The following is a 25,764-nucleotide window of genomic DNA, read 5'->3' on the forward strand; positions in this document are numbered from 1 at the left end:
ACTATCTTGACCGGTATTCCGTCGATTTTTAGATATGGCTTATTGTTAAGAGAAATGTTAGGTTGGAAATGCTATCTTGTTACTAGTGCCACCGTTTTGCAGACATCGTGGTGAACATTGTTGATGAGCAAATTGTACTTAGCTAGTTATCGGTGTTTATAATTTATCAGGCAATAGATGAACATCCTGTCTTATTACACGTCAGTTCTGGTTTTCACCTCCAACCGAAGCTAGCTGATTTGCCTTTATTTCAGCGTTTTAAAAATAAACTCTACCGATGCCCACACATTTCATATTTCACATCTTAAGTCGTTCAAACGGTTCCACATTACGGAATTCAGTGAAGGACAGTCGGCTGGAATTTATTCTCTTCAAATATTCTGCAATGAAGAACTTCCTTCACAAAACGGTCATCTTACATCCCCCTCACCAACTCCTCACGAACACTTACAAGTGGTAAGATTTTGCTTTACTGATTACAGGTACCTTAGAAACCTGTGCCAGTTACCTAGGTGATATGGACAAAGCCTACGTCGTTTTTCCACAAGAAAGCTTGACCCACTCACCGCAAACTGCCCCTAATGTTTAAAACGATAATAGGTCTTAACTTCGTTTCAGAAGGCGGATGTAAATCCTTTGGGGAATGCAGAAAGAGGCTTAACGACTGAGGTTTTCAGGTACATGTTTGGGTGCATGGATATGTAGTGTCAGTCATTATTTTAAGCCCATGTATCTTATTCTAGCTTTCGGACATTCCGTTCTATTCATTCTACTTGAGTCATATTTTGACCTTGTCAATTATTCGCTTATCAGTATTGACTGTTTTTATTTGAGCGTATATATGTGTACACTCCATATCCCATGACTCATCACAGTCTGTAGTTTCTTTTGTCTGCTTATAAATATTGAGTAACGCTTGACTAAAATGGAGTTGGCTTCCCAGCCATCTTCCATACGTGTCATTTTGCTTTGCTCTGTTTCATTCGCTTCATATACAAAATATATGTATTCACAAATCAATGCTCGTTATTCGATTTATTTAATTCCGTTATTGGATAACGTGATTTAAGTCGACGATTGTATACGAGAAAAGGCGATAACAAACATTTATACGATCTAAATAGGAGTCAGATTCATGGGCCACTAAAATGGTGAGCCCTTCAACGAATATCGTCGATCTAAATGAGGACAAAACCAAACTACGGGCTACTAAAGATATGCCGGAAGAGCTAGTGCTGTTTACGATGACCCACATAGAAGAGATAGACACATGTCATGATCTCTGATATTCGACACGGTGGAAACTATGCCAACAAAACAGTGAGTAAGCAGCTTTCTTCAACATTGCATGTTAATAACCCTTCTTTTACATTCGCCGCCCTATAAATCTACCGTTCATTTTAAGCTCATCTTCACTTCAGTTCACAATACTTCATATTGTAGTAGCTGATGCTCAACATGACAATACTTGATGGAGAAATAGTAAATGACCCCAGCCAATTCACTGTCTGCTGAAATAGAAACTTCGATAAGAGTGAATGAATGTAAGAAGGAGTAACTCGAAAAATACTGAAGTACATATCACAAAGAACAATCTAAAAAAACATTTCGCTGGGAGTGACCAAAAATTACATAACTGCTGCTTAACATCGAAAGGGTTGTACTAAGAAATCTACTGGGCTATACAAACTCGTCACCAAAATATTGAGCGTCGGACATTCCCTTGAAAAAGGTCGTTGGTCGCGGAATTGTAGTAGCTTAATCATGTCTTCAATCGGTAGTGGGGTTTGTCTCTAGTTCTTTACAATTATTTTTTAGTATGACCTTACTGCATCGCAGTTCTCTCGAGGCGGAAATGTTTTTCAGATAGAGTATGCCTGTAAGGCTGTTGAAAATAGCGGGCAAGAAATAACGTCATTATTTTACCCATGTTTTTAGTACAGCCATTGCTATCCAAGGTAAAGACTGTGTAGTTTTTGCTGTGGAGAATATTGTCACATCAAAACTTTACGAGTCCGGTTGTGTTAAACGAATTTATAATATTGATGACCATATCGGGATGGTAATTTATTAGTTACAATCCCCATACATTCTAGGTGGTGATGGGATTTCAAACTGACGCCAAGGCGATCGTTGAGGCAGCCAGAGAAGAATGCTCGAATTATCGTAATAGCTTTGGAAGCTGTATACCTCTCTATGTATGTTTCCCGTTTGCCATATTTCTTTCTATAGTCTCTGACGGAACGACTGGCTATGTACATGCACGCTCATACACTTTATAGTGCGGTCAGACCGTTCGGTGTATCAGTTTTGCTTGGTTCCTACGAAAACGATGGTCCTCATTTGTTCGTGATAGAGCCTTCCGGGTTGTCCTTTGTAAGTCTACGCTAATATTGTGCCGTAATTTCCTTATGAAGTGCTGTTTTACTCTGAGGTAGAGTAGTTTTTATTTGAGTAATGGGCGAGACTATACTTTTTGGACGAACCAATCAGATCTACGATAACAGGTTAATATATTAACGTTAAGTCATCAGAGATAACTACATGTTTGTGTTTACGGAAAATCTAATATATATATGTACATTCATTATTAGCTTTAAATCATTTTCGAATACTTCGACTAATTCTATTTTCTGAACATAATAGGGCAAATATAGTGTGCTGTTTGCTACTACGTGATGCAAACACAGTGAGTAATGCTGAGCTCCTGAGTTAAATATTGATAAAAAATAAGTTTGGTGAGGCTCTATCTTCAGTGACCATATCTGGGGATGTTTCATATGCAGTCATCGCGTACCCTAATACACATCTAAGGGTAAACAGATTTAGAAATGCCACCAGGTTATAAATTGTTAGTTCCCAAGTGTCGACAAGTGCCGAATTCGTCCTCAGAGCCCGTGAAAAAGTGCTTTGTTGATATAGTCTGAAATCAGTCTCAATAACGCGACTACATTCCTTTTGTCTCCTAAATCCAAATTTTAGTGTCCCGTATTTCCGATTCTAAGTTTTTCACCGTTCTTTACTCATGCGGGTCATTATCCATCCTGTTTCTTTATATTCTCAGTGCTTAGCAAGGCATGTCATGCAGTCTTAACGTTTGCTTTGTTCACTTTCTGCAGTAATTAAAAATTGTAATTTTAGATGTATACTTACAAAATCCGTACTTTTGTCACAATAGTTCTGTTATGAAGTTTTCGAAATCCAATTGATTCTGATAGTCATTGCAAAATTTCCGTCATTCCATTTGCTCCATTATAATTGAATCTCTCATATTTTGAAGTGCATTATTTTTCAAATCATTACTCACAACATGCTTTCGGTTTTTTATTTCCTCTCACTGCACTGGTGTTAAGTGTGGAAATTTTATCCAATTGACACTCATGCGAGGTTTTACGTTAGTGTTGACTGACTATTTCATTTGATTACTCTTCTCAAGAGATCTCTACTCGTCAGGTTGACAAGCCCCTAAATAAAAGGACATGTTCAAAGTCAATTATTCCTCTCAAGTTCGAGCTTGGAAACTAAATTATGGTGTTGGACAGATTGTTTATAAAGTTTTAACCTCGGCACTTCAAACTAAGATCTCTAAGTAGTCTACTTATCTGATACATGTGTGATTTGTTAAATCCCTTTCCATGAACTTCTGTATGACGTTGGTTATTGTTTGTCAGCAGTGTTATTATTAACCTCAATGTTGTCATACAAAACATCTGGTCACTCAGTAGATGCCCTAATGGCTTCACTATATTATAGTAGATTTTGATTTAGCTACTTATTATCAAAATAATAAATTTCCTCTATTTTCTAGAATCTATTTATCTTACAACATTATTGTCTTTACTTTCTTTACGTGAAAGGCTTATTTTGGTTGTGCCATCGGAAAAGCCAAACAAAATGCAACAACTGAAATAGAAAAACTGAAGATGAATGATTTATCTCCTGAAGAATTAATCAAGGAAGCAGCCAAAATGTAGGTCTTCATGACATCTCCCTGTTCATGAGTTCATTAAGTTTACTGATACTTTGGCGCATGTGTAATTGTTCGAAACATCTGAGTATTAGTAAATATGCACTCTACAAAGTCCATTCAGTTTGTAGCCAAGTAGAAGAATGTGAAGTACGTCCGACGTTTCGTAGATCAATATATGTGCCTCTAGAAGGTTGTTGTGTTACCAACTTGTATCTTTTGACTGTGTGACAGCTGCTCTGAAGAAAGTGTGTAGTGCCAGTCTATATCTACTTTTTAAGAGACCTATATACTCCGATCGAACAATTGTCTTACTGTTTGAGATAGCACACAGACTGTTCGCTAAATGATAATCACTAAAAACTACGTAGTAAATAGCGTATGATCACTTTGAATATATTCGTAAAAAGATACGAAAGGGTTAAAGTTTGACAAAAAGTAGAAAGGACCACTAAAATAGTTTATTTCGTTTTCTTTGACTAAAAAAAGGGACAAACGTATCTAACTTTCACGTACAGAGAATAGAGTTTGCTCGAATCCATATAGCTTCGGCTACTTGTAGAAGACGAAATCGAAGCTCGCTGGAAAGGCCAGAAGATATACAGCCAACCAATTTAGAGATTTTGGTTTTATCGACAGTAACAGATCGTTAGGCGTACGTATTTCGTCCGACCCTTTCCTAGCCGCAAAAGATGCTCGTTGGCTAAGTTGGTTAGTAGTTCAATGTAGCTCAATTCACAGGAGCAGCTGAATTAATAAATGCAACCTGGAGTAGTAAAACCAGCTAACTTACCCTTTGATTAGCCGACCACCACTGGCCGACTAGATAGCATCCTTGAGAGGACTATCTTGTAATTTCGTTTTTAATAACATACAAATTGACGGGATAGCAGTGAGACCTTTTTAGGTGTTATCTTACCTAATCTCCCTAAACTACTTTAGTAAAGAACTCTTGAGGGAGTTTAACTGTATACCTTCTGTGACTCGTTCACTTGTGAAAAAAGACTAAAGACAAATGGCATTTCCTTGACATTTTATTATACAGAAAAGTTAGGTCTATCGGTATTTACAGTGTGCTAAGTAGTTTATGTACGTCTCAATACATATTTCTCTACTTTCATAATTATTCCCTGCAAGGGAAACGTAATCAAACGGTTTTCACCAACTGCTTATTACCGAAAAGATCATTAAAACCAAAAGGTATATAAAAGTTTTTCCGAATCGACAGGTGTGGACAACTGAACTCTGACTTAAAGCTATTGCAGTTTCCTGAGGCCTGGGACCTCGTTCGATGCAATGCCTTTGGTGTGCATTGCTTGATTCCAAACTAGGAGTGTCGTTTGCATATGGATGCATGTATGAGTTACGGATTATTGGCCAAACGTATTTACAGCCAAAACGACAATAGATAACTGACACGCAAGACCACACCCAGAAGGAAATATAGATAACTAACTACACTTATGAATTACAGTGAAGTTTATTTGACACCTGTCCATGAAAAGATGGATATGTTTACAGAGTTGGGAAGGGCTAGCGGCAGGTCTTACTAATATCTGCTTAAAGTACTATCCGTATTTATCACAGCGAGCTTCGTTAAGTCTTGCCAATTAGTGTCACAAATAAACTGTAAACGATTATAAGTCTTCTGATATTAATGTGCCTCAAAATATTTTCCGGACTAGAATTGATGATGTGGCAAATCGGTACAGTAATACCGTGACTTAGATTTTAAACTAAAAGGGCACAATGGTGAGAAGAATTATTAAGGTCACTACCAATATTAACCTGTCTTATTGTGTTGAATCAATGGTCACGGTTTTCCGTTTTTGTAGAATTTATACCGTTCACGATGAAATCAAGGACAAAAATTTTGAATTGGATCTTAGTTGGGTTGGTGCAAGTAAGTCTATCGATCTGGTAATATATACATACGTTTAGATACAAAGGGTATACATCAACCTGTTCCTCGCAAACTCTTTGATGAAGCAGAGACATTCGCCAAACAGGCTTTAGAAGAAGCTGATGATTTAGATGACGAAGTGGAATAAGCTATGTACATTTATTATTTTCTAAATATAAGTTTTTTGAACCACATATCTTTGAAATTCTGTGGCGTCTCTCAAGCGTAGGTTTTCAAACCAATCTTTATAAGACGACAATCATCATTTTTGATATGGTTGTTGGCATTGCACTGAGTGTTCCCAGGAATTGATGGGTAGATATAGAACGTTTGATACTCTCTTTGGATGTTAGTGTATCACTATCGCACCAAGTATTTCGTCTCCCCATTACCGTTTATGTCCCACTTACCCAGAGAGTAAGGTGTCCCATCAATTAGGGAATAAGTATGTTACTTAGTGTTTCATTTAATACTAACTTGTCTGTAAAACACTAATACGGTTAATACTATCCGGACAGTTTTTTGAAGCATTGTTCATGTAAGTTCTTAACTCTCACCCATTCAGCATGATATAAAACAACCAATATTTGTTGTAGCAAGTGTATTTACTCAAGATCGCATTGATTTGTGTGTTGTAAATGAATATACAGTCACAGAGTATATCAGGAGTTTACTTTGTAGAAATAACCAGAATTAACATTATTTTAGATATTCATTATCTATAAGGTACTCCTGGAGCATCGGGGCCAGCGGTAAACGCCTAATAAGTTCATTTACAGGTTGTTTAGGGAAAGAACGATGTTGCGTGGAACGTCTGAGACATGTGCGTATAGTAACTTTAGACCATAATGAGAGACGTTTCGGCTCAGACAACCACTTACTCAGCCAGTCATTCACTAAATTATTCAAATAACTAGAATGATCACAACCCATTTGTCTCAATGGTAGAATCTGGGATATGTTTCTAGGTACTTTGGTATGTCGACTAGACTCAACATAGCATGCAATTAATATATTGAACAACTTGATTTTGTAGTCAGTTGATATTGAACGTGGCCAGTCTTTAATATTGCTTAGGAATTTCAGACCTAATTTAGCTGAAAAGTTTACAATTAGATTTAATAAACAATATTGATGAAGCACATGAACTGTAGCAGTCATCAATACATTGGGATTAACGTTTGAGCAACTACTACTACATTCAATATCATCATCAGATATCAATGGTAAGAAATGCTGATACACAATCGACATAAAAATTTCATGCCCAGTAATATTGTTAGATGCTGGAAAGTAAGAAAGGAGATAAATTAATTTCTCATGATTCCCTGGAGGAAGTGGTTGTAATAACTGGCATTCGCGATAAGCATGATTTAAAAATTTGTCCATGGACCACTGAGTATCATTTAAGGGAAAAAGTTTTAAATTAGTATACAACACAGCACGTGAAATAGCAAAAGTGAATATATTATGCCAGAAGAAATCGAAGACAGATTTTGACTGCCTTACACTGTGTAATTCCAGAAGTGTTCCTAGGTTATATTCATGCTCATTAAATTTCGCCTTAGAACAAACTTCACGCCAACAATCGATCCAATCTGTATATGGGAAACGTAAGGCTAAGACAGCGAAATATAGTACAAGCGGCAGCAAACACCTGTCCGGAACTGTATTTTTTGGACTCCTATCGATATCTGCTAAATTCCAAATCAGTTGTTTTTGGACTTCCGGTTGTTCAATACAAATCCTTGGGAATCCCCATTGAGACAGAACTTGCAACCAAGTTCTAGCAGATGACGGGGGTGTGTATAATCCTAACTTTTGCAAGCGATGAATACAACTGAAGTTCTGACTAAATGGAACGACTTTTCTTAAAAAGTAGGATGAAATACGCATTAAGCAAAGAGATACTTCTTCTTGATGAATAGACCAACGTTCCACAGCATCTGACCCCAAGTAAATCAAAAATTCTTCAATCCCTATTATTGATGGTTCTTTCTACATGCCAATAATAAATAACAAGTAAAGAAACAAATTTATTTAAATTTACATAACTATTGCAATTAAATTATACAATATGCTCTAAGAGTTTATAATTCTACTCGTATCGAACTTCATAATTGTTTCATTTGGAAAGAACACTGTATTTAATGTTATTGCTTCGATATTGTTTCTTTGTTTTAAGTAGTCTCTTTCCTATTACATCAGTACCCAATAAAGTACTATTTAATAATTTGAATTTCGACTTTCAAAGAGTATCATCTCTATATTTTATTTAGGCCTAATATTGTTGGCTGGCAACACAAATAGGGGGTGTACTTGACAGTGTATGTTGCGCAAAACAACTAACATACTTCCTTAAAATGCGCCGAGTTTGTAATTTAACTGTGCAAGAGCTTACTCAAAATTAAAATAAAAAAACAGGTCCGAAATGCAGAGGTAATGTAACAACAGAATGCTGCTGTTGGAATGAAAGTAGATTAACGTTATCCTATGTAGAGTTAGTCTTCCAATCAGGCAAGTTGTTGGTCCGTTGTTAGAATCTGTCAAAACTATCATGCTGTAAACTTTTACGAGTGGCTAGAGGTGAATGAATAAAAAAGCGACCATCAAAACGGCAAGGTTCAGCAATTACTGACACTACGTTGACAATGTATGAAAATTAGATCGATTATTGAAACTTACTTCAAGAACAATGGCACAAATTTCCTCAAATTCACTTAGCATGTATGGGACAGCATGAGCCTTTAGGAGCTTGAAATAAGCTAAAGATATTGAGAGGTCAGTATGCAATGCTAAAATCCAATAGCGATCCCGGCGTAAACGAAGAAAATTTATGTCGAGTGCATCCAGGACGTTAGCGGTTAACTAACATGGTTTTAATAATATGTTTTAGTATAATGTGAACACACCTTCACGTTATCTTGACTTAAAGCAGCCACCAGAGGAGGCACATCATCCGCACACCGATAATCTGTTTCTGCTCCTGCACTTATCAGTAGATTAAATGATTCATAATCGCTTTTCTCAACGGAAATGGTAAGAGCATCTTTACCCTTTAAAAGATGTTTATTAGTATATTAACTTACCATGAAATTTTTACGTTGAACTTCCGTTGCGCAGTCAAGATCCTTGCGAGCTTGTAGAGCAGAAATGCATATTTTAACACACTCCCATGAACCAGACATAGCAGCAAAATGAAGTGGCATATTGCCCTGTTAAATAAAGACAAACTTCCCGACTTACATCAAAGTCAGGAAGATTCGCCAAACCTCGATCCCCAGATAAAATTTGTAGTAACATACTGGGGTCCCCAGACAATGCTACTCTGAAAATAGTATGTGCAAATTCCATTGCTAAAAGAGCGTGTATATTGTTTGACAGATTACACTCAATGACTACTGGATGACTAAAGATAAGTTGTGAATATATAAATTGAGAATTTCATCACGAAACGAATCTGAATAGAACAAGGTAAAAAGAAATATAAGTACATGCATTTTATTGAAGCATCTCAAAAATAATCAGTTAATGCCTAGAATCTATTTGTTTATGATTAACTGATTGTATTTTCAGGTGCTTACAGATGATGATGTTCGAAATCTGTTATCTTGAGGACATCGACTATCATATATACCATCAAAAGCATAATTTCTAAAATTTTAATGTAGCTTACTATTCAATATACTTGACTTTGAACAACAAGTGTGTAAAACTGGATTAGAAAATGCAACCCATTGGTCAGAGATCGAGTGTATTTGTAAAACATAAAGCCCACCAGCAGAGATAAGTTACATTTTTAACCTAACCTCCTACGCGAACTAACACCTATTGAGAGATAATCATGACATAAAGGGCAAGATGATGTGAAAATGTGGATTTCAGGACGAAGAAGCAGATTATTGTTTCACTCTAGCTGTCATTGTTTTCGACGTAAATAACACTAGATGAGTCGTACAATCAGTTCAAGACGTTATATGAACGTGGTATTAAGTGCTAGCACAACAAAACTTTAAAGTTGTCTAGTTAGAAGATTCGACCACTTTAAGCCGTCAGTGCCTATTACAGAAACCACTACACATCAAGCATGACAGCTTCCAAGTGAAAAAAAGCTTTTTTTTAATATACTTCGACCTCTTCAGAAAGGTGACCCCTCCATCTTGGTGTATATAGTTTACGTATATCGCGTTTTCCGTGTGTAAGCAATCATATGTCAGCAGCTATTAATAACCGTGAGGCACATAAGATTTTCCAAAAAGACCCAGAAATAGCATATCGACGGATGTAGATACTCAACATGTTCAACTACAAACCAACCGATTTTAGTCCATAAAAATTACGAAATGACTCACCTTTTTACTCAAACACTAGGACTGTTCTTGGCTATATCAGTCTCGGAATTTCGTTACATACTGCTGGTCAAACCCAGGGTTGACAAGTTCGCCCCGGAATACCAGTTTATTTCTACAAAATAAGTTGAGATTTCCAACTATAGAAAAATTACACGTTCACTTCGTTTTATTACTGAAATTATTGTCTTAAATCTAGTTATTAAAAGCTATCCTAGCATAGCATGGTGATTGACATTTCTATAGAGGTGACTACTTAAGACATTTTGAATCTCATGAGAACCTCACTTTAAAAATCTATAAGAACACAAACTTCCTGAACAATGAGTATTCCCCAGACTATGATCAAAGAGGTTTTCGATCAAAATTTTCTATGACAGATATGATAATATAGTCTTCTGTCTTGATATTTCACTTGGGTATAAGTTTAGGGGCAAGGTGTTTTGATTTCCCAGACTAGGATTGACATTACGGTTGAGCTCTCTTTGCTGTGGTCCAAACAATATGTTCTGTTTTCCAAGACCTTTGTTGTCGTGACGTTAGCTTAGTTTACTCCGGCCAACCAATAGAGCTCTACTCGACACATCATGAAGCCTGTTGGGAATACTGTCCCATTATCTGTCTATTTAATTTAGCACATCAGATGCAAGTTTTTTATCGCATAATAATCTCAGTTGTGAACATGTTAAAAATGAGCAGAGCGCGGCTACTGGTATCAATAGAGGAATGTGCTTGATACTTCAGACTGTTCTGTGGTCACATATGAGATAAAACCTAGCTTCAATGGCTTTGATATCATTATCATATCTTTTATCTCCTTACTTAGCCTCGGACAGCACACTGCATTTGATTGCAGTATGACCTAACTCATTCATGAGCATTGTAATGCTCGGAAGAACCTCGGCCGATATCGGTTGTTTCTTAAAGTAAATGCTGTTTAATTCGTTAGGTATTTAGTGTTATTGACAGTGATACAAAGGCAAATCAACCCTATCAAATATCTCGTTGAGTATATAATATCACAAAATGTGAGCAGAAAGTTGAAGATTTGAGTGAAACAGCAACCCAAACATACAACAGTCTAGTATGTGTACAACTGAAACGAATAGAAAGTTCCCCCATCGTACTAACTAAGAGTTATACAACCCTGCTACCAAAGGCAAAAACTGGAACACCGCGGTCCGAATGAAGGTCAAGCAGTGAGGGTTGAATACAATTTTTCGTGATGAGCCAGATTTTCGGTTTAAGTGAATACTTTCGTCCAGCGGTAACAAGGTTTCTGAAGTCAGCATTTATCATGTTGTTCGACAAACGAATAGTTGATTTCAGTATTTAGATTCGTACGTCAGGATATGAATTAGTAGAGAGAGAAGTACTCCCCGCTTAACACGTGTTAAGAGGAGTAAACAAATTACTTAATTAACAAAAAGACATAAGAAGTAATAAAACGAAATAGAGCTTACCTGTGAGAAGTTCTTAGGGCATAAGAAATAAGCTCAAGCATGTCCCTGGTTGTGATTAAACGTCATTCCAGGTGAAAGAGAATAAACCTGGATAACATGCTCGATAGTCATGTCACCTTTCTCAATTGTCCATCTAAGGAACAGTAGTTACGACGGCTGAAATGGCGCTTTAAAAATGATCGAGCAGTAATAAAGTTTTCTGGTGGACTAGCTGTTCTCTGAGTGTTTCAGTGTCAGATTCTGTAACTTGATTCCGGTAAAGCTTTGCCTTGATGGCATAGGTAAGTTGCATCTCGTACATTATCTGGCGACTCCATGCTCTCTTAAAATCCAAAGTCACAAACTTTGAGAAGAGCTGAAGTTATTGTGGATTTTGAGACACTAGCAGATGTAGACCTTAGAGGGCATTTAAAAGAACTAGGTAGTTTGCATTCCTAACAGTATTCCGACGTAACAGAGAGTTGAATATACATTGCTTTCATCTCTGGGATAACTTTTGCTAGTATTCTAACTTTCTGTTAACAAAAGACATGGGTCACGATTTGTTATGTCAAAGATGTCACAAGTATCCGGAGTTCGACAACGCCTTGACAAGTAAAACGTTTATAATCAAAGTATGTCAACGCAGTCTAATCAGGAGTCTAGAATGAAAGAGTTCGAAGTTGTATTTGGAAGGCTATCAATGTGTCGAAGGAACGTTTGGTCTTAGATAGCTTGTAGCTGAAAGGGATGGATACCACGGCGTACCTACTCGTGATGTGGGGCAGATGTGTGACCAAGCACCATCAGGTAGGTGAGTCCAGTCACACTAATGTGGTCATCATCATATGTCAAAGACTTACAGAACCACTGATTTTGAAGGTTTACTTACCATTGCAGTTTTTTTCGGTCGTCCTTAAACGTTTCCTAAATCCTTTTGGACCACCCCCACATATGACACTTCTCCATTGCTTACGGGAATCTTTCAGGTAGAAAAATAATAAAATAATATTTTGGAAGGACAGCCAATGGCCAATATAGGTATTTTTGCTCCTCAAGACATTGCTAATCCTCCAGTTTGAATCCGATTCATTAAAATTGCTGAACAGTTAATAAACCGTAAGAGGAGTTAACGAGTGAGCCGTGTTCGCTTTATTTTCATCCGCAGGGCGGTGTGGGGCTCTATGTTCAGTATTTTGACAAGGTCCTGAAGTAATCCATGTGTGGGGAATCCCAGAAACTTGTAGAACTGTTTCACGCTGACAAGCAATTTATGGTGTAAGATCTGTCTTTCTTGAAGCCACGCGGATTCCTAAAACGTACCTGTCTTTACTGAATAACTCTCCAGCACGGCTATACAGCGGGATTTGAAATACTTTGTTAATACTTGAGGCAGTTCTGTATACACCTAACTACTGAAGTTCTTCACCATAATAATACACCTGTTTTTTTAGTGGTTTTTACAAATTACGGTTGTCGTCGTTTAGTAAGTTTCACCAACCATCCTAGTGTTCCACATTCTCTAAATCAGTCGTAAAATTCCTTTTTAATTCTGAATATTTATGATAATTAGAATTATGCGAATTAATGTGCTAAGAATTCCTGAAATGGTGTAATTTAAGGTAGGTAGAACTAGATATGCACAAATGAACGTATTATATTTGGAATTTGTAGTAAACGCGCAATCAGGTACAAAGGAATCATTAGTTCGTACAAATATCATTATGCTCTCATATCTGGATTTCACATTTACTGTGGAATATTTTCCCGGACTGTGTTTTTTATAACTGTTCGGTATTTTGGATTAGTAGATTTATTCAATTATACTTCATGCCGTCCAACATTACTAGTGGAACAAAAGACAACAATCGAGCGAGCTAACTCAAAATGGATCATTTAAAATGAACAAATTGTTTGAGTCACACGAAATATCTACGCGTTCGAGCAAACTTATGTTAGAGACACTGTAGCTTCATCTCTACATGCAACCTGTCGATGACGCACCATCAGGACTGAAGGGGTATTTTGACTACAGCACGATTATTAGTCGCTGTTATTTCATTTTCGTGCCTCACATATCGAATGTGATGACGGTATGGTTATAACTACTTTTAGGGATATGTACATGTACGTTTTCGTCCAGAAGCTGGTAATTTGACAGTGGTCTTCAAGATTTCTCATCTTTCCATCATCTAACATTGTGGACCTTATACTTAACATCTAGTGTTAGTCATTAGGGGTTTGGTGGAAAATCATATGAGTGACCCAATGTGAACGGGGTATTAGAGCCAATAGCTTGGTGTGACTGGCGAAACCTATGTGTGCTAGTAATTATTGCATTTGTAATATCTTTCGTTCGTGTATATTTTTACCTGGCAGATCGATATATCTCCCTTGTGAAATAGTTAGTATTGTTGGCAATGAAGCTGAACCAGGTGAACTGCCTGGTTTTTCTTACCACTTCCGATTACTATACTACTTTGGGTGCGCACTTCATTGTATTATCTAGCAACAACCAGGTTTGTACTAAAGTTATTAATCTCATTTCGATGCAGACACATATTCTTATTGGATCTCCTAGAAAAAACTAAGTCCCTCGAAATTACTATAGATCATTCCCGGAAAACGATCAGTGACTAATCTTTTTTCATATATATTGAGAGATGATTGTAGGATCCAAACTAAGGTTTGCACTGAAGAATAAGTGTCTAGATAGTTTAGGTACGCGCTTTCGCCCAATTTAAACCAAAACAAGGTGATTGGGTAAATGATGGTATCAGATTTCATTGAAAAATATAAATGTACATTGTTACCTAAACAAATATTGCCAACCAATAATTGTTCAATTAGTAGACAAATCTAAATTACAATAAATAAACAAGTTGATAAAGGATGTACGAAAATCATCCAAACGCAACAAATAAATGTTATTCTATTATTTCTGGATAGATCAAGTACAGACTCGTTCGAAAGGTAATAGTTGGTTGTTTTATAACACAGAGTGTTTCGATTCACAATAAAAAATACACAGTTGCTATCAATGAAAGCAACACAATCAAAGGGGGAACAAATCAAGTTGGCTGCCGCCAAGACTAAGTATCAACTAAGACAACATAAAAGCAGTTCAGGAATAAACATGGAAACTCAGTGAAGACGTGAGAAACAGAAACATTATAATAAAATACAATATTACTACCTAAAATGGAATCAAAAAGACTAACGAAATGTACGACTGAAGAAACCAATATAAATAAATTACAAGTGTATGCACGGGGATAGTTTCACACACAAAACCTTCAAAATGGATCTTACAATGATAATGAGTAATAGTTTGTGCAAGGTAACTTTTAAAACATATTGAAATATTTTAAATGTGGTACTGATAGAATAGACTTAAATGCAGAATTAGACAAAATACACCCGAAAAAACTCTTTAGGGGCTGCATACTCGGTAGAGTTTAAGTCTACTTACTGACCGGTCTCGTGAAACGCGGCTCACGAGTTTTATATCCTCGCCTGACAAAAACACCCGCTGTACTTTTACACTTGATCGCCTTAACCAGAAGTCGCTGTTCAAAGGCTACCGATATAGTTGTGGAGTTCATGTGACTTCCCTGGTTTGCATGAGCAACTGAGGTCATAACATCAAGGATGTATTAATCTATTGACCTGGGCAAATTCAGCTAAATGCTCTAGGCTCTTGAATTTGATAGCCAGCAATCTAGGTGAGCTGATCTCCGTTATATGCGACTGAAAAAATAATTTAGATCACGCTGATATGTTTTCTGATTCACATTTAGATAGCGTGATGAAAACTTCCATTGTTGTCCACTGTGTTCATGTGCTTGAAACTTTGCCTGCGGTTTCTCGTGCAGACGACTGCGCATTATTTTAAAAACAGTTGTGCACGTTTTATTCTCTAAAGTCATTGAGTAAATTAGAATTTCATTTGTAGTAACTGAAAATTAGTTAACTGAGATAGCTGAATATACCACATGATGGTTTGTCCCAAGATTCATAATGGTGATCGCAGAGTTTGTCAATGTTTACGTTTAAAAAACTATTGAAGAGATTGTAACGAACGAAATTTCAATTTTTGGTCCGAATGCAGAGCTAGCAAACCAGGGTCTGTTCGATTAAGCCAAACTGGGTTCTTTAACAAATGGAGTACAAAGCCTTTTGTATAGTGTTAAATTGTTCTTAAACCGGTTCTAATATGACAGAGAAAATAAATTATATCCGGACTACAAAATACCTCAAACGGTAGGGCTTGTGATATACAGTCAAAGATTTCTCTGGCAAAAAGTAACGTTCTTAACGTCAAAAGGAATAGTTAATTAATAAGAGTTCGATACATGAGAACCAACAAAAATATTCCCAACAAGATGATATCAGATATCTTCTTGCAAGGGGTTGCAGTAACCGTTTTTAGAAGGCAGTTGAAGGTCAGTAATCATCAACTTCAACATGCTGTAACAATGAGTGTAGTTGACCACAACATTTTTGTCAATGACCTGACAATACGCACCAGGAAAATTAAACAAAAAAGCTTAGTTTTAACCAAAGGTAAAAAATTAAAAGTTCAAACAGAGAAGACTGAGGAATGTAAAACATGTTTAAAAGAGTCCTGATTGAAGTTTAACATGCAAAACAGAGTAGGAGAATAAATAAGTAACAATGTTGTTTTTCCATAAAATATTCTTCATGGGTTTCCAACGTTCTCTTTCTGTCATATATAAAAACAATATTTTAGGGTGGTCGAACACTTCCCTAATAACCAGTTGAACATTAAAAGCCCACAGTTTTGATTGACAGACAAACTAAGTAGTTTACTCTTGTGTCTATATTTAAGCATTCTTTCAAGCCCTTGATAGCGTTCAATGAAGGTAGTCTAGTCATTGGAATATAACAGTTCTAGTGATTTGACAGTTATTTGGGAGTCGGTATGATTACCATCCGTTACCCAATTTAGACTATTTCTTTCTTACCAGTGAATATGCCTTTTACTTATTGAAAATAATTAATATCTGATGAGAGCCAGTTAACGACAAATGTAGATGTTTTGAACTGAAAAGTTAGTTTTAAAAAGATACCCATTTTACTTTCAGATAACAATAAGTTATAGAAACTTGTAGATCATTAACGTAGATTATCTGTGTCGAACGATCGGGGGCTTAATGAAGTTAGACGGGAATGATCTGACGAACCAGCTAACTTCAAATTCATACCTCGCAGTCAGCAGCTAACGTGAATATCAAAGTACTGTAGCTGCTTTGAAGACACTATAACGCAAAAAACGTTATTACAGAGATATATTGGTAAGAATAGATACAAGGAAGAGATTGTGCCCATCACCACATGGGCCAGTCTATGGCGTGCGATTAATTGATGCGCGTTAGTTTTCTTTGAACTTGAAAATAATCAGTGAAGTGTTCGACATTCAGTGTCCCGTCTGCTTAATGATTTGGCTAGGGCCCAGTGAACTTTTGCTAGCCCTACAAAATTGTGAATTTCATACAGACATGTTAAATCAACATACCAGTCCACGCATTTTGGGAAATGATATCTGATTGAATGTGGGATTGTTAAATGCATTAGTTCAGTTCTACTAGTCAATTTGTGCTCAATTGTGTGAATAATTAGGATTTCTTGCATGTCAGTCCTTTTAATATTCCTATATTTGGTCATCTGTTATATTTATGTATCTGTTTATCGTATTCTATCACTATATTGATCGATAAATACTTGAGACACGCCGACTAACTGACACTTTTGACAGTCTACATCCATTTCAATACAATGAAGATTAGACCAGTCTAATGCAGTCCTAAATTTATTTCACCACAATGCAATCGTTAGTGATTCTAAGTGCCAGTGTCAAAATAAATTCAATTCAATTACAGTGAGGTGTAATTCTGGTATTATTTCAATACTACTACTATTTCAGTCGAGTTCTGTCCGTTCATTTCAATAATACTTTGTTATTTACCATCGCATATGCTGGTGGATGCAACTACTGAAATATGTATTTAAGAACACTTGTATTCTAGATCTTACTTTATTCATTTGTCCTCAGTCATAGATTACCAAGATAAGGAGCATAACACATGCACACGTGTATCTATAACTTCATCTATTCCTGCGAAAAGAGCTATGTTGAGCCTATAACTAGATGACTGTGCAAGCTAGTTGGTGAACACCTCCCTTCATGGTCAGGAAAGAACATAGTCGGAATAACACGCAGCAACATTCTGTCACACTTGATCAACACCAGTCATGAGGCAGACAAAATGAGTCATCTAAATTAGTTGTTTATCTAATACCTTTGTTTATGTTGTTTGATCTCGTCTCTTACTGTTACGTCCTTAATCTATCTACTAACAATATGCAGAAGAATATATGTCTCAATCTAGATTAAGGCCTTTAAACAATAGACTGACTGATTTAACACTGCGGCTAGAAACGCGTGAGTCCGAAGTGAAACTAACTGCCTTAGGTAGAGAGACGAAAACTATCCTATTACCTAATCAGCTGACTAGCGCCTGCGTGAGAGAACACAATTCAACTGGAACACTACTCGATTTATTCTCAATTCCGATCGGGTTCCCGATTCAGATTAGTGCATAAGATACATGAATAAACCTATGGCTAACACAACCACAACGTACAAACCATTAGGAAAATAGAATTATGTCAGAATGGGAGTTTGTGGATATTAGGGTAGAAAGTAGAGTATAAAAGATAACGTTTAAATAAAGATAGCTTTGGAATAGAAAATGATATGGCAGTAAATCATACATCAAAAGAATGCTTAATAATAATATTATTATTATTATCATCATTAGTAGTAGTAGTAGTAGTAATAGTGGTGGTAGTAGTCGAATTCGGTATGCTAACTACTAGTTCTCAGAACTATTCATGTTGTACTCTGGTAGCTACCCATAGATCTGTGTTTAATTCAAACCCATGAGCGCAAACGAAGTTATTTTATTTGCAGTTTGTAGTGGCTGTGGTTCGTTAACCAAATACCCTCGCAACCGTTATCATATAATCCTCAATGGTGTTTGAAATCATAAGGCAAAGAGAAGCAGCGACTACAGTTTTATTAACAGATAACTCAGACCGCTAAGCAGAGAGGCGAATGAGTGAGTCAGCGAGTCGAGAATGTATATAGGATTAAATGTACATGTATATATTATAGGGAAATGATTGGATCATCGAATCAGTTAAACAGCTAATAATAATTTACATTGGTAAACCAACGGATGAACTTCGTTAACTTGGTTTTTGCAATGATGTTACAAAAAACCATGGAGATAAAATCTGTTGATTAAGTTAAACAAAATGTTTTATGTAAATTTCATCAATTTTATCCTTGACTCAGCTGGTACAATCGTAAAGAGAAATGTATATAACGTCCACAAGAGGCTGTTTCAACATCAGGACTAATTCTTCCGTACCCATAAGTATTTTCTAGTAGCCGATTATTTCATGCTAAACTTAACCATACTTAATGTTACTAAGGGGATATTTAAAATAAAACACTTTCTTAGTTAACGAATAAGTTTATTAACCAAATAAACAAGTGACACAAAATTGTTTTACATTTTCTGTGGTCCTATAGGTGCCGTACTTTGGCACTTTGCAATACCTGTTTTCCACAATTCTTTAACAGGTACAAGGTCTGAACTTCGATATTTTGTGTACTGATGATCATCAATTTCAAGATTGTTTGATCTAAACGGGCCACTTGACCATTCATCATGATCATGGTTACCTTGTAATTCTGTCGTTTTTTTAGAAGAAAAATGAACTATGGTGTTTTGGAAATATTTTAACGTCAATTCATGTTCCCGAAATTTATACCTGAAAGTTAATTAAAATATTACAGAATCAGAAGTGAAAATTCGATTAAAATAGATACCTTTTTTTGACGTGTGTATGCGATACAGATAACTAAATTAATCAATGGATCTATAATATTTAGTTAGATACTACTGACAATAGTGGTTATCCGCGGCTTATTTCATTCTAGTTTAGAAAAGAACAAACAACTAGCAGTAGTTTTTGTAACTAGTGAAGTAGCTTAAAAGTTTAAAATATCGTTAACTATGTGTTAATATTTTCCTTTAGTTACAACTATTTGATAGATACTATTTTATCCACGGATCTTGTGTTTATTATCTAATAACCGGTAATGTTTTCTTTATATATCTAGCGCTTATAACCAGTCTAGTATGTATTTAATGAATTAACACCATATAACTGACGGCTCAAAGTACGAAACATAATCATTATGAAATTAAATTTATTTATCAATAAATTTAATGAGAGTACCTCATAGAAGAAAATTCATTTCAATAGACCCTTCTTAATTTTTAATTGTCATATGTTGATTCTACATAAGTTAATATTTTATTTGTTAGTTATGTTATCTAGTAGTTGAATTCATGAGTCAGTTGAAGCTAGATCATTATGGAAAACCTGGAAGTACTGGACAGCCGTTTCCTACTATTATAGGGGTCCTCAAAAGTGAGTATACACGATCCCGCCTCATGAGATTCGAATCCAGGACCTATTGGTCTCGCGCTCGAATGTTTATCCTCAAGGCCGTCGATCCGGCATCCAACGGTGTTAATGTCTAACGTCAAGTAATCCACGAAGTTTAGCTACACATCCATCATCGTCTTCAGTGAGTTAGTATTTCACAACAGACCCAGCTAAACTCCGCTAGTCATTGCTTCTCACTAGAATTGCAGGAAATACCTCTTGAAGACCGTCACTATTTATGTTATTCACATCTAAAACCACATAACATACTCATCAGAACATACTACTAACAAAGAGTTTTAAAAGAATAAGACTTAGCCTATTTAACTTTACAATGAAAAGTATGTGTTCAAGCATTAATCAAATATTCTTTTTACAATTTAGTGTACTTCTCACCTGTTTACCAGCATCTACTTAACTTTGAATTAATAAACCAAGCAAGAATGAGTAAACATAGATTGATAAACTATAAACAGTTTACTAAAAGTGGTAACTGTTGTATGTACTCTTATCAGATTGACTTATACGATTTTCTAGGTATTCGACGTACATGATTGATTTATGGAAAAGGGATTAATCAATTTATCCCATGAATAGCAGTTAATTTATAGGGTGACTGCCTTTGAATTTCCTAGAACTAATCTTTTATCGTCACATCTTGGATTATATAAATCAATGGTTTTTGAATAACATCACCCAATGTTTGTGAAAACATTTTAAAACAATTCATTTGATGATATAATACTCACCAAGCTTATTGCTTTTCATTGTAATGTTGTGGAAATGTAGAAAAACGAATATATTATTAAAAGCTGTTTTCTCTTTGGGGATTTTCTCAATTAGTCAGCTACGACGTAAGACCAGGTACTGATATGCATCGGTCCAAGTTGTCACACCTTATTAGCACAACAAGATGAACACCGAATTCATAGAAGTACTTAATGCAATGGTGGTAATATATAAAAGAAAGATTGTGCATAAGGATATAGTACAGGAAGAGAGAACTAGTTCGTGGAAAGAAAGATATGAAGCGATTTAAGTCTCACGGTTTAAGGGAAGACAAAGAGTGTATACACCTATGCCATTGTGATCAATTCGGAGCCATGTCACCCAGAGTCTTCAACCATTGGTTGCGATAGTCACGCGAACACTAACCAAGTGATCTGCATCTACCAACATGAACCAGATCAGAAGTTAGTGACTTCAATCACTGATGCCACATTTTCGTTTGGCCTTCCCTAACTTTCTTCCAACCATCTCCAAAACTAATCAGCATTGCGCGCCGTGGTGACTGGTGTTCAGAAGATATCAGGTAGATAGAAAGTTTGATTTTGAAGTCAATCATTATCATCATCGTGAACATTAGTAAAGTTTATTTCTATCATGCTTAGTTACTTTTATGATAAATAAGACATTAAGTGAAGTTCTATAAATAGCCAAAACAATAACAAGGAATGATAGATTCAGAAACCTAACAATCCTCGATCTTCATTCTCATTAGAACTCATATAGAATAATATTCTCAATCAAATATTCATCAAAATGGTAATATACAACAGTAAACCAATGAATATTCATGTAGAGAATAATCTGATCATTACTGATACGTATTTGCACAATGTAGATAGTTATTCATGATTACATTAAAATAAAACATAATCTGTTAGTACGAATGCATAGAATTATAGATTCAAGCATCAGTTAGAAAATAAATGAGTCCTACAATAGGACGAAACGGCCGTCCCGTGCTTCCAGGTTTTCAATAGTGGTCTAACATCAATCGGTTCATGATCTCAATCAAAAACTTAACAATCTGCACAACCCCTAAAACTGATAGAAAATAAATGTTTGACTGTAAACTGTAGATTATATTTCGGTTATCTAGTAATGTGTAATCCTTATGCATTAGTAGAAAGATCATTCATCGGAAAGCTGACATTATTCTTAAATAACATGATTTATTTTGATGATATGAGAAATTGCAATCAAATATACTGGATCAACTCTTAAAGTTTAAACTTTACATTATACAAGGGAAGTAGAGTTATTATTTTATTGTGTAAGCAATCATCATCAGTTGTATAAGATTTGGAAATATTGAACTCACTTTATTAACCTGTCTAAAAGTAGTATGATACAATGCTTACTTACTTACCTATTCTTGTTACTTCCGTAAGGATGATACAATAAAAGATTTTTAAATATCAGATCATCATATAAAAAGTTTATATAAAGCTTACAGCGTTGAAAGAATTCCATACATGATCTTTAGTATGTTTCGGTTAGTACAGTACATCATAATTATAAAACATTTACTATTTGTACATATACGAAATTTGTCATTTATTACATACAATAATTTCAACTTACTATTTAATATTGGATCTTATATTTAATGTTAATATTATTTCTAGTTTGAAATAAAGACCAGTGTCAGGCAAGGTTGCTTACTCTCACCCTTTCTTTTTCACCTAGTGATTGACCGGATCATGAAGACATCAACATCTGGGGGGGGAAGCATGGGATACAGTGGACAGCTAGGATACAGCTGGATGATCTAGACTTCGCAGATGATCTCTCTCTTCTATTGCAAACACTCAACAGTAAACACTGGAGAAGCTTTGGAAGATGTAAAAACCTTTACATACCTGAGTAGCATCATTGATGAACACGGTGGATCTGATTCAGATGTGAAAGCACAGATTGGCAAAGGAAGAACAGCATATTTACAATTGAAGAACATCTGAAACTCAAAACACCTATTAATCAACACCAATGTCCGAATTTTCAATACAAATGTCAAGACAGCTCTACTGTATGAGACAGAAACTTCAAGAATTACGAAAGCCATCTTCCAGAAGGTACAAATGTTTATTAGCAGCTATCTACGCAAAATACTTTAGATCCATTGGTCAGACACTATCACCAACAACCTATTATGTGAGAGAACAAACCAGATTCAAGGGAAGGAAGAAATGAAGAACAAGCGCTGGAAGTGGATAGGATTTAACTGTATCTTCAACGCCAAAAGTAAAGTGAAAGACCCAAGTTCACATTACACCAAGAAATTGAGAAATAGACATGAGAAAAACGGACAATAATTGAATAGAATTAGGACGGAAGATCCAAGACAGATTGAATTATTAGAGAATACTCCATTGCAAGTAACAGATGTAAATAACTAAGTAAATAATTATAAGAAACAAATAAAAAAATTCACTGGTTGAAATCATGAGTCAATTGAAGCTAGACCACCATGGAAAACCTGGTCGGCCGTTTCGTTCTAGTATGGGACTCCTCAGCAGTGCGCATCCACGACCTAGCCCCCAGCGATATCCGAACCCAGGACCTAGTGGTTTCGCGCTCAAGCACTTAACCACTAAACCACTGAGCCGGCCGGCATCCGACAGTGTTAATGTCTAACTTCAACCAATCTACCATACACCATCGTCTTCAATTAGTTAACATCTCACAACCGACCTGGTCAAACTCCCAGTTTTCCATTTTAATGTAACTTCAATTGACCCATGATTTCAACCAGTGAAATTTTTAAAATCTCCACAAAACCCCTTCTGATAAGAAAAAAAAGAACAATTCAATTTCACTCTTACCTATTACTTATCACTCTTGTTACATTATATAATACCATTCCAAATGGTTGTCTTTTTGATGGTACAATATAAATAAAATCAATTTTAATACGATGAATTAATTTAATCATATGAATTATAGATAATGGCGGACATATAAATTCTTTATATAAATCCTGATTTAATATTTGCCAACATGAACTAGAATGTTCTTTTGAATAATTCTGATAATAAATAGTTTGTTTATATTCAATAAATTTCTTTCGACCATTTAAATAGAATGTTAATGTTACTGATTCATTGGCATTAATTGATTTTAAATGGATAATTTGTTTTAAACTTATTAAATGATACCATTTTGATTGATGAGAATGATTCGATGATGGATCTTTTAAAAAGATTTCTACATTATTTAAATAAGAATGATTCGGTAAATGATATAATAATAATGATTGTTGTTGATGATTATTGAACTGATTCCATAATAAATAAGTAGTATATATAGATGGATGAAAGAAAAAGTTGAATAGAATACAAATAATAATGAATAAACAAAAACAACTAAAACATAATAGGATACGAATATGTAACCAATATTTTTGTTTCCATATGAAATTCTCTTCTAAATTCTGATTATTGATTTGATTCGATTGTTTATTATTATCATCATGACAATGACTTAATAAATATTGACTTTCTTTCATCATAGAATTTATTGATTTCATATAAGAATCATTCGATTTCATATGTATATATGATATAAAACAAATCAATAAACGTAAACAAATCAATAGAATGATACATATACCTTTTATTAAATAACCAATCGATATAATTGATTCTTGACATGTATATAGATAAGTATATAATATCATTAATGGTAATTCAGCTATCAATATATTGATTATAGTAATACAATCAATCAATAACCATAAGGTAAATTTATTTCTTATTATATTAAACCATAATAAAAATTCTATTAAATTCAATGTTAATTCAATAATATTAAATAAAATTATAGAATGGATCATAATATTGGATATTTGATCATAAACTAAACCAGGTAATTGTTGATTTAAATCATTGACAATAATCCAACTAGATAATGTATTACATAATAATAGAATTAATGTTATACATATATTGAATATAAGTATCCATGGTTTTATAAGATATTTTATTAGAATAGATGATTGTTGATTAATTTGTTGATTCATTTTAATAAGTAGTATAGTTTGGTCTCTTTAATAATGATGAATAGAATTGTTTGGTTGTTTTCTTTTTTGTATTTTATTCGTTAAACAAAACAATAAAAAAACTAGAACTGAAAAGTAAAATTGATTACACAATTCGTTGTTGTTGTAAATACTATTCATATGAGTATTATATTTCAAAGAATAGTAATCATCTAGTGAAGATGAGTACAATTATCGATTATTCCATATTGATCATGCATTTTACAGTGTAGTCTTCAAAGGATTCTATAATAACAATAATAATAATACTTATTATTATTATCATTATTATTATGGTTAGCTTTATTCAATATTACATTCTTGGTACAATATAGAACTTCCAGTACAAATTATTTCAACAAGTTTCCTTTTCACAGATTGAAATTATGAGTCAGTTGAAGCTAGACCACCATATAAAACCTGGAAGCACTGGACGGCCGCTTTGTCCTAGTATGGGATTCCTCAGTAGTGCGCATCCACCACCCTGCACCCCGCGAGATTCGAACCCAGGAACTATCAGTCTCACTCCAGGCATTTAACCAATTAGACCACCAAGCCGGCCGGAATCCAATGGTGTTAATGTCTAACTTCAACCAATCTACGGAGTTACGCCACCATACACCATTGTCTTCAGTGAGCTGATATCTCACAACAGACCTGGTTGAACCCCACTGGTAACGGCTTCTCGCTAGAACTCCAGGAGTATCTCTTGAATTCAGTCACTAGTG

General features: G+C 35.1%; 3 protein-coding genes across 4 annotated transcripts; 1 reads left to right on the plus strand and 2 right to left on the minus strand.

Moving 5' to 3' along the window:
• The first annotated feature begins 1,717 nt into the window (after positions 1-1,717).
• Positions 1,718-6,091, plus strand: PSMA3 (Proteasome subunit alpha type-3). The gene is made up of 6 exons (XM_051216329.1): positions 1,718-1,785; positions 1,819-2,198; positions 2,233-2,376; positions 3,858-3,970; positions 5,803-5,870; positions 5,909-6,091. Exons 2-6 carry the CDS (start codon positions 2,103-2,105, stop codon positions 6,016-6,018), a joined length of 531 nt encoding a protein of 176 aa, XP_051066908.1. The 5' UTR covers positions 1,718-1,785; positions 1,819-2,102; the 3' UTR covers positions 6,019-6,091.
• A 365-nt stretch (positions 6,092-6,456) lies between these two features.
• Positions 6,457-11,420, minus strand: MS3_00007996 (uncharacterized protein; the record flags this gene model as incomplete). Of its 2 annotated transcripts, XM_051216332.1 has the most annotated exons (5): positions 10,223-11,420; positions 9,273-9,330; positions 8,783-9,226; positions 8,556-8,738; positions 6,457-7,868 (listed from the first exon to the last, which is right to left on the minus strand). In XM_051216332.1, the coding sequence occupies exons 4-5, from the start codon at positions 8,595-8,597 to the stop codon at positions 6,570-6,572; spliced, it is 1,341 nt and encodes a 446-aa protein (XP_051066909.1). In that variant the 5' UTR covers positions 8,598-8,738; positions 8,783-9,226; positions 9,273-9,330; positions 10,223-11,420. The 2 variants fall into 2 exon arrangements, with proteins under 2 accessions (XP_051066909.1, XP_051066910.1); XM_051216331.1 differs by lacking the exon at positions 6,457-7,868 and having other exon boundaries at positions 8,783-8,926; positions 8,960-11,420.
• Positions 11,421-19,210: 7,790 nt separating this feature from the next.
• MS3_00007997 (uncharacterized protein) lies at positions 19,211-25,146 on the minus strand. The gene is made up of 2 exons (XM_051216333.1): positions 23,823-25,146; positions 19,211-19,527 (listed from the first exon to the last, which is right to left on the minus strand). Exons 1-2 carry the CDS (start codon positions 25,016-25,018, stop codon positions 19,263-19,265), a joined length of 1,461 nt encoding a protein of 486 aa, XP_051066911.1. The 5' UTR covers positions 25,019-25,146; the 3' UTR covers positions 19,211-19,262.
• Positions 25,147-25,764: the final 618 nt, after the last annotated feature.

This window comes from Schistosoma haematobium, chromosome 4 (genome assembly GCF_000699445.3).
Source record: "Schistosoma haematobium chromosome 4, whole genome shotgun sequence".
NCBI classification, from domain to species: domain Eukaryota; kingdom Metazoa; phylum Platyhelminthes; class Trematoda; order Strigeidida; family Schistosomatidae; genus Schistosoma; species Schistosoma haematobium.